We start from the raw sequence: 10,254 nt of genomic DNA, 5'->3' as shown, positions 1-10,254 counted from the left end.
TTATGTAGAAGGAAATGGGGGGGTATGAAAAATGGTGGAATGAGACGGACATCATTACCCTATGTACATGTATGATTGTACAAATGGTATGAATCTACATCACATATGACCATAGAAACGAAATGATGTATCCCATTTGTGTACAATGAATCAAAATGCAGTCTGTAAAAAATAATTAATTAGTTAGTTAATTAATCTAAAAAGAAAAGAAAGGGCCAAGGAAGAAAATAGCCAATATTTTGTTCTTGCCCTCTGAGGTCAGCTTGAACACAGGGAAGAAGGGGACTTCTCTAAGGGTTTTGCAACTCTGGGCCTCATGACCTCCCATCAGGGGCATCAGTGGGACCCTGGAGAACAGGAAGTCAACCAGTACACATGCTGCAAAGAGGAGGGTCATTGGAGAGGGAAATATCCCTGATGCTTCCAGGGAAGCCATACGTGATCAGCAAGACCCTGACCCATCCTGGAAGAGGGCACTAGAGGAGCTGAGAGCCTCTCCTGAATTCCCAAGAGTGATCCCCTGAGGAAACTCAGTTGATTTTTTTTTTTTTTTTTGGTATGGGGTATTGTACCCAGAAGCACTTAACCATTGAGTCACATTTCCAGTCCTTTTTAATATTTTATTTAGAGAAAGGGTCTCACTAAGATTTTTTAAGGCCTTACTAAGTTGCTGAGGCTGGCTTTGAACTCATGATCCTTCTGCCTTTGCCTCCTGAGCTACTGGGATTACAGGCATGTGCCACTGTGCCTGGCTCAGCTCACTCTTTTTGTTTGTTGTTGTTCTTCTTAATAGTTATACGTGACAGTAGAATGTATTTTTACCTGTTATACGTATATGGAGTATAACTTCCCATTCTTCTGGTCGAACGTGATGTGGAATCACGCTGGTCATGTATTCATATATGTACATAGGAAAGTAATGTCCGATGCATTTACTGTCTTTCCTATTCCCATCCTTTCCCCCTTCCCTTCATTCCCCTTTGTGTAATCCAAAGTACTTCTATTCTTCCCTACCCCTCCTCTACCTTATTGTGAGTTAGCATCCACATATCAGAGAGTATGTTCAGTCTTTGTTTTTTTTTTTTTTTGGGGGGGGGGGGGTGGCTTATTTTACTTAGCAAGACTGTCTCAGCTGACTTTTTGTTTTGTTTTGTTTTGTTTTTGTGGGTACTAGGGATTGAACTCAGGGGCACTAGAACTCAGGGGCACTAGGCCACTGAGCCACATCCCCAGCCCTATTTTGTATTTCATTTTGAGACACGATCTCACTGAGTTGCTTAACATCTTGCTTTTGCTGAGGCTGGCTTTGAATTCACAATCCTCCTGCCTCAGCCTCCTGAGTCACTGGGATTACAGGCATGTGCCACCATGCCCAGCTCAGCTGATATTAGTAGTAGATAAGCACAAAGTCAATTTGACCAGCTTGGTCTTAAACACCTGGCAGGAGAATTATAACAAAAGCACAACCATACCTGGGCATTTAAAAGAAAAGAAGCAACTTAAGATGGACACTTATGTCACCCTTACCAAGAATAAATAAAGCTGGAGGCTATAAAAAAAAAAAGGATTCTTAAACCGGAGTGCCTGGTAACTATCAAAAGAGACCATTGGAGTCAGAAGATTTTTAATATCAATTTGAGACCTACAAACCTTCTTAACCTCCTACATAGGCAGGTTTGATCTGTGTTTACTAGTATGAATATCTTGCTCTAAGTAACAAAAATAAAGGGATTTCTACTAAACACAGAGGCAATGCCAAGAGAAAGGTATTTTATAAAAATCCAATGGCATAACTACATCTTATGACATTATAAAATTTTAATTGTTGTGTATATGTTTCTAACCACACCGTGAATGATTCTAAAACCTTAACTGCCTCAATTCACAGATCTGTGGCATGTGGATCCCATGTAGAGCACTAGTGAGTAACCACATCCCCACATTAATGAGTAACCATCTACATGGCTGTCAGAGACCAGCTGATAACACTGAGTGCTTTTATGCTAATTGTTTACAAAAAATAATGCTTTGCTGTCTTATTTATTGTTGTCTTAGCACGATCCCTGCCAGGTGTACACCTCATCCAGTCACCCACCAACTGCCATCATGAACCTATAGACTGTCCTGATGCTAAATACCCTTAATTCTCCATGACACTCCTGATAGAAAACAAGGACTTCGTGTTTCCTTCCCCTAGACATCACCCTTTTTCATCCAGAAGCAGCCAGAAAGGGTCAACACCAAAATACCCTAAAAGAATTTAGGGCCCAATGTCCTTGGGGGGCGGGGGCAGAATATAAGGGGACAAGTAGATGCAGATGGTGGGAACGCGAGGTTAAGAGAGTGATTCTACAAAATGAGCCTGTTGCACTGACTCCCCTCATGCTTGCTTTGTAGGAAGGCAATCTGCCTGCCTCCCTGCCTGGCCTCAGGGGACAGGAAATGTCACATTCCTCAACAAACTGAGGCAGGGGGTGAAGGCCTGGCAGGCAGTGCAGATAATGAATGATGGGGGTGGGGTACAGAGAGGATGAGGGCTGGTTGTCACTGGCTTGCTAAAAGTCAACCTCCAGATCACACTTCCCAGCTCAAGGGGCTGCTAACACCTCAGGGGATCACACTCCCCAACACATGATTAGCCCCTGTACTGCTCCTTCCTGCCCTGAGGCACATACACAGAGAAGAAAAGAGAAGGTGGGGGGTCCTGTGGGGCTATAAAAGAGCAAGACACCCCCCCACAGCTCTGGGTCCCACTTCTCTCTGGAGAAGTCTGTCTCTGTCCCTTTCTTAAACAAAACTTGCTTTCTACACTTGCCTTGCTGTTACTTGGGTGTTTAATCTTCAACACTGGGGAAAGGAGGACCTGATCCTGATCTTCAAAACCAGTATCAATGTCAAGGTCATGAAAAAATAAATAAAGCTAGGGAACCCATATAGATCAAAGGGGACTAAACAGTCACAAAACTACACATGACACATGATTCTAGATTGGGTCAAGACAAGAAAAAAAGAATTCTGTAAAAGATATTGAGAAAATTGGATAAGTTAAATGTAAACTGTAGATTATCCAGAATTTATTAACTTTCTTGACTGTAAATAATTGAAATTTGAGGGAGAGAATGTCCTAGTTCTAGGGTAGAATAATGGCTCCCAAAGGTCCTGTGTCCTAATACCTGAAACCTATGAATATGTTACCTTATATGGCAAAAGGGACTTTGGAAATGTGACTAAGCATCCTGAGATGAGGAGTAGATTATCCAAGTCAGCATAATGTAATCACAAGGGTCTTTATAAGTCAGACCAGCAGGGTCAGACAGGGAGGGCAACATGGTGACAGAGTAGAGAGAGATGTAATGTCATCAAAGTCAGAAGCCAAGGGCATCCTTTAGAAGTAGCAAAAGGCCAGGGATGGAGGCTCTGTGGGAGAGAGGCTCTGCCGACACTTTGCTTTTTTGCCCTGAAGACTCATTTTGAACTTCTCACCTCAATAACTGTAAAAGAATAAATTTGTGTTAAAGTCACCAAAGTTTGGGGTAGAAGTGGAGAATGGGAATGAGGATGGTGTCTCTTTCTGCCAACCTGTGACCCAACTGAACTAAAGAATGAGGATTAACAATCTTCTGCACCCCTTTCACTCAGTGTGGTTTGGTGATAAATGACCAGCGGGATTGTATCACCTTAGGACTTGAGGAAATGCAGAGTCTCTGGTCCCACCCAAGACCTACAGAATCAGAATCTTCATTCTAGCAAAATCCCCTGGGTTCAGTCCTTGGCCCTGAAAAAAAGTGGTGGAGGGCGGGGTGGAGTGGGGATATAACTCGGTGTTAAAGCGCTCCTGGGTTCAATCCCCCCAGACGCAAAAACAAAAACAATATGGGAAAGCGAGCAGAATATTCTGCAAACATGACTGGGCCTGAGAAGAGCGCAATCACTAGAGTCCCCAGCAAGTTCAAAAGTGCGGAGTCGTGCCAGACCACCGAGCATGCAGGAGTGGGGTCTTCTGCCTTCAAGGACAGGTAGCCCCTCAAGGCTCCTTCCCGAAAGTCCGCTGCCCCTTCACCTCTCCCACATAGAGCCGGCTCATCCGCAAGCTCTGATGGCTCGCCTGCTCCCAGCTTCTGGGTGACAAGCCACCTCTGCTCTCCCCTCCCCGCGCCGCGAGTCCTGCGCGCAAGTCCCTTCTCCTCGGGCGAGCGTTCCCGCTCGCGGCGCACGCTCGGCTTACGGTTCCGCGCGCCCCTGACCCGGCAGACTCTGGCTCGGGCCCTGGAGGGGCGCGCTCGTTGCCTAGCACCGGGACGCAGCTTGCAGATTGGGACAGGCGCATGCGTCGGGTGCGCGCACCAAGGAGGGAGGAGCCCTTTTCCCAGAACGGTTCCTCTTGCTTAGCGGAGGCGGTTCTCACGGTGGGACCTCGAGAGCTGCATAAGTCTCACCCTCAAGGCCGAGGGAGAGCTGGTTCGCTCCTGGGAGCTCCGTGGGTCGCCATCAGCCGGCCCTTCCCATCCCTCCCCTTCTTCCCCTCCCCTTCCCTCCTCCTGTTTCTCTCTCCTCCCTCTAGATCCCCTTCCCTTCCTCTTCCTTTCCCCACCTCGTTCTTTTTCTCCTCCTCCTCCCCACTTCCTAGCAGGACCTCTGGGGGCTGGGAAGACCCCTTCCTGCAGATCTGGATAGGAAAACTGACCTAAACGCCCCAGGTTGATGGTTCCCAGATAAAATACTGCAAGCCTATGTAAATTTGAATTCAGATAAACAGGTTACTCTTTAGTAGGAACTGAACCTGCTGTGTTTTTATTTAACTTTGGTACTCCTGCCTGGTTCCCTTCCCTTATTCACCTACCGGCTCTCCTAGGCTAGTCAGGGAACCTCCCTCAATGGTTGCAGCCTCTTGTTCAGGCTAGAGGCCGCTCTTTCTGTAGGAAGGGGCTGTAGTAGCTTAGATCCCTACTGGTGCATGTAAAACCAACATTACTTAGTGCAGGAGAGACGGGTACCAGTGCAGGCTCATGGACAGGGACCAGGTGTTCAATGAGATGACCAAGAAGCATCCCTCAGGTCCCACTGCTAAGGCTATGCAACTCCTAGCAATAACAGACAGACGCTGCACTTGGCCAGAGGTTTCTCCCCAGTGACGTGGTCCTCTTCTCACGTTTTATCCTTCCGGAGCAGCATCAGGACTCCCCTTTTTCACGTTACTCACTTCAATTTACATGGCATGTCTGTATAGTATTGTTTTTTGAGTGGATCCCACTGAAGAAGCACAGTGAAGACCGTTCCAAAGTCAGTAGCAATAATGCTTTTCTTCCCGCGATTAGGACACTAATGCCAACTTCGAAATAAATTAGGTTCACTTTTGAGCCAGTTTTCTGTTTTCAGTTTTGAGTTTCTAGGACTACTTTTATGCATACACACATTCACGTTCCTTTCCCCACTGCTGTTGCTAATGAAAAAGATGGCCTGTGTCATTTCTTCATCTTGCTTTTTCACTTCATTCTGTGTCCTAGGGAACACTTCCTGTTTTAGAGAGCATCCTCCTTCCCTTTTATGTCTGCACAAGAATCCAGGGTGTTGTATCTCATTGATCCCTATTTTATGAACATCTGAATCGTGTCCCAGTTTGAGCATGATAAATGATAGTGCAATTAACTATGTACATATGCCATTTTATATTTTTGCAAGTGTATCATTGAGGATAGGATTCAAGAAGTGAGGCTGATGGATCAAACACATGTGATTTTCTAGATTTCACCAGTTCCCTCCACAGGGTTGTATTTTTTCTCTTGGACCAACAGCTCATGACAGAAGAAAAGCACTGGGGTCCATGGATGGACTTCAGGATGCCAGTGTTAGGTGCAATTGTCCAGGGAAGGATCCAGACACACTGGCATTCTGTCCACTGTCATTTCCAAATTTAGTGTTCTCCTCATCAAAACTGAAAATGTTAATGATATTTCGTCTTCCAAACTGTCTTTTCACAAAGATAGCTACTGTCAAATAGTGATATAATTCTGTTTGTCTGTAGTTTAAATTGAGCATATTTATCTCTTGGAAGGTATTTACAGAATCCTATGAGATTTTTCTCCTGACATTTGCCAGCTGAAGTCTGGTAGAAGCGACTCAATGGCATGGTGAAGTGAATTTTGAAACATGAGAATTTCCTTTGAACCTACCCTATGGTCTAATGAACACTCTGAACTGTACTTTGAGGTTGGAACACACATCCAACCTGAGTGGGCATGGAGATGAGATTTCTCCTTTCAGTTTCTGGAGGCGCTAGAAGTATATGATGCAGGTTGGCACTTCTTGTGATTCAAGCAACATGAGTTGTCGAAGTAACATTACTGCAGTGTAAGTGTCACAAATGAGTGTTGTTTGGTGATTTTTAGATTGCAATAAGAAACATAATCAAGAAATCCAAAGTCATTTAATGTTTGAATTAGTGGTCAAGAGTGATTCTTCTCATTTCAAAAATTTACACCTGGTATTCCAATAATCTGCAAAAGAAATCCCATTTATGACATCATTAAAAAAAGAATAAAATACTTAGGAATAAATTTAACCAAAGAGATGAAAGATTGTGCACTGAAAATTATAAAATACTAATGGAAAAACATCAATGATGGCACAAATAAAGGGAAAGATATCCTGTGTTCATGGATTGGAACAATTAATATTGTTAAAATGTCCTTATTACCTAAAGTAATCTACAGTTTCAATTCAAAGATTTGGAACCTATCAAAATTCCAATGAAATTATTCACAGTACTAGAAAAAAAAAAGATTCTAAAATTGCTGTAGAATCACAAAAGACTCCAAATAACCAAAGCAATCTTAAGAAGACAAAGCTGGAGATGTTACACTTGCCTGTAATTGTTCCATGAATCCTGTTCATGGAGGTTGATTGACTCCAAACCCAGCACTGACTCCTAAAATAACAGCTAGACAGTGTTGGAAACGTGTTCACTTACATCCAAAGTCATTTGCCTGCTTTTTAACTGACTGTCGATGTTGTTCCCAATGTCAACTCTTTACACAACTGTCCTCACCAAAGACTCCTAATCCAAATCAGCTTGGGGTTTTTTGAACGCATTTCTTTGCCAACTGAAATGAAGTGAGTGTTAATAATTCACCACTGGCTAATGTCATTCTTTTTTAAAAATATGTAACAAATGAACTACTTGGGAATTTACATATGTTGCAGTCTTACGTCCATTAATTTTGGTGAAGAAATTCTACTGTGACGATTTCTAAGGTATGGATGAAAAAATGTTTAAAGCTTGTACTCAGACAAAAGCATTTCACAAAAAATACATCAATAAGAGGAAATTGAGATTTGTGTTTGGGTTGCTACCAACTCTTTTTGTGAATAGCAATTTAAACAAGTGCCCCTTTGAAAAAGAGGGCAGTTGATAACTATTTCTTGGGTCCTGGCACACAGTCTTTTTGATATACTTCCCAGAAATTGAACATGGATGACTGTAATGGTTGGATTGTAAATCCTTTGCAGGTCAGTGGTTTCTAATTCCTCACTTTCAACAAAACTAAAAGACGACTTAACCAAATGATTATCCATAGAACACTTAAAAAATTACATTTTGTGACTTTTAGCATGTAACTCATAACAAGTTCAAAGAATTATGACAATGCTATAATAAAACATGCTATTCTTTATGTGAGCAGGTTTCTTATTACTTCTTTTTTTTTTTTTTTAATTTTTTTCAATTATACCATTTATTGATGATACAATTATACTGGAAAACAATCACAACAAAAGAACAAGCTTCTGAATAGAATACTTCGGTTTACTAAGTAAAACGTTTCTTTGAAACATAACGTGAAGAATTGTCAAATGCAGCAATGTGGAAGCCCTTGGATCTGTATACAGATGGCTCAGCTGTGACTCACAGGCTACACTCCGTATCTCATCAGGCAATCAATTTGTGTTGCTTTTTTGTTTGTTTTTGTTTTTATACCTGCATCTCAGAATGACAAACCATATGTTAGCTGGGCTTCTTGAAATAGATTTGCTCACATTGAGATGTATGAAAGAAAAGAGTTATTTTTGGTCTATGGGTGAGCACTTACCCTTAGCTATAAAGGAAGGTGAAAAACAGTTTAATTTCTGAATATAGAATGGTCTATTCAATAGTATATTTTTCTGGTAAAGTTTCTTTTTGGTCCTTTGTGATTTAATTTCTTCCCTGTGATTTTCAGGAAAAGACAGGGGTATAGGTGAAACTGGTATTGGAGACCTTGGTGGCAGGCATCTTGTTGAGGCCATTTTAACCAGTGATTGAGTTGTTTGGGCGGTGGCAGGCTTGGGTGAGAGTTCTTGGCATGAATTTGAAGTGAAACTTTTGGGATTCTTAAAATCATCAGAAGTTGCAATAGATTGTTTTGTGGTTGGTGAGCTTTTCAGAGATGGTGGTCTAGAATTCCATTTATATTTTCCATCACCGCTCCAATTCCACTTTGAAGCATTTTGTTCAAGCTTACCAGAACCAGAATTGTTTTTTCTCTTTTCTCGACTTTTATCTACACAAGATGTCTGAAGACTCAAAGGGTCAGGAAGTTTAGGCTGCCTCGCTTTCAATGTAGCTTTGGAGGAAGAGGGTCGCTCAGAAACTGCTGGAGAACAAAAAGCATTTGGCAGTCTAGACCGCTCCTTTTGTATAGTCGTATGTTGTAACCTTTCCAGTTCCAGTAAACGAGTTATCAGTTGTTCAACGGAGCTTTCTGGAGATTCCACTGTTGCTTTCCAATTTTCACATTTTGAAAAGGCAAATTTGTGCAAATCCAGAGTATTGAAAGGAGGGGGAAGAAAATCAGGATATAGAAATACTTCACTCCGTTCCTCAGTAAAAGATTCCTCAACATTTTCTATTTCTTCTGGCTTTAACTTAAGGTCCATCTTTTTAAAATAGCTGAGTAAAGTATCATTAGTATTCTCGTTTTCTGATAAGTCACTTTCATCTGTTAAAATTTCTTCCACATTGCTGTTTCCAGTAAAGTTGCAGTTTGGAGCAGATAAAGTTTCACCACCATTGTTGGTTTCTATAGTTGAACATGAATCAATTTGAAACTCATTTCTGTCCTTAAAAAAGTCTCCATCAGCATAGGGCCAGTGGAGACCTAATGGCACCGGCAGTCCCAGGTTAGAACCAGCTTGCTGATCAACTGGAGTACTTGTTAATGAGTGGTTTAGGGTAAAGAGCCTTATGGGATTATTGACTATATTAAAGCCAGTTTCCATTGTAGATTTTTTGAATTCCCTGTTCTCCATGGTACTTCCTTCATTAAGAGGGTAACTCCACAACTGAAACAGCCCTTGTTTACTACTCTTATTAATTTTGCCACCTGCCGCACTATCCCTTCCAGGTGGGAAGTTTTTATTTTCAAGAACAGGTACTTCAGAATCCAAATTCCAGGAAGATACGTTCCAACAGAGCCGCAGGCCCACGTGTCCTCCCCGGTGTCCTCTCCGAGGGCGCCGCCGCCCCGAGGCCCAGGCCCCTCCGCGCGCAGGGTCAGTGCGAACGGCTTGCCGGGCGCCCCCTCCGACTCGGCCTTCCTGCAGCGGGAGGACAAGGAGGGCAGCGGGCAGCGGTGGGCCCGGCCCTCGGCCGTGAAGGGCCTGCGGGTCCCGCGGGCCGGCACCGGGGCGGAGGTCAGGCCCAGGGGCCAGGCCGGGCTCCAGGAGGCCAGCCGTGGCAGGGGCTGGGTCTCGGCGGGCTGCTCCACCGGCCGGGGCGCCCTAGGCGGCGCTGAATTCCACCAGGTCCACCGGGACTCCAGGGCCGGGGGTCTGTCGAGGGCTGCTCGGGCTCGGAGCCGCTCGGGGGCCTCCAGGCCGCCCGCCGTGCGGGACACGCCACGCCGCCGGCCGCCGGGCCTCGGGTACGGCCCCTGCGCGTCCCCGGGCTCCGGCAGGGGCGTCCCTGCCCACTCGGCCATCCGGGTGCAGGGTGCGCCCGGGCTCCTCGGACAAGGTCGCAGCCACAGCGGCCCACCGGCCCTCGAGGCGGCCTGCGCCGCCCCGGGCCTTGCCCGACCCTTCCAGGCCCTCCGAGGCCTCCCTGAAGGTTCCGGGGCCTTCCCCCGAGGCCCCCCGGACCTCCCCTCTCTTATTACTTCTATAGAAATAACAAGTGGGAAGAGAAATTAGCTAAACCGTCCCCATCTCATTATAGTAATAAGTAACAGTCATCCACGGATAAATGAACCAATGAGTTGAAAACTTGTTCTACTCATCTTA

The 10,254-nt window shown here is 44.4% G+C and overlaps 1 protein-coding gene across 1 annotated transcript; it reads right to left on the bottom strand.

The window, feature by feature from the left end:
- Nucleotides 1-7,785: 7,785 nt before the first annotated feature.
- Nucleotides 7,786-9,953, bottom strand: LOC306658913 (protein FAM217A-like; the record flags this gene model as incomplete). Its single annotated transcript, XM_079136210.1, is given in 2 exon segments — nt 7,786-9,347; nt 9,350-9,953. Coding segments are annotated over 2 exon segments (1,896 nt in total). The 3' UTR covers nt 7,786-8,055.
- Between the last annotated feature and the right edge of the window lie 301 nt (nt 9,954-10,254).

The sequence above is a fragment of the Sciurus vulgaris genome (genome assembly GCF_902686455.1).
Source record: "Sciurus vulgaris genome assembly, chromosome: 4".
NCBI classification, from domain to species: Eukaryota; Metazoa; Chordata; class Mammalia; order Rodentia; family Sciuridae; genus Sciurus; species Sciurus vulgaris.
This window is presented reverse-complemented; position numbering and strand designations above follow the sequence as displayed.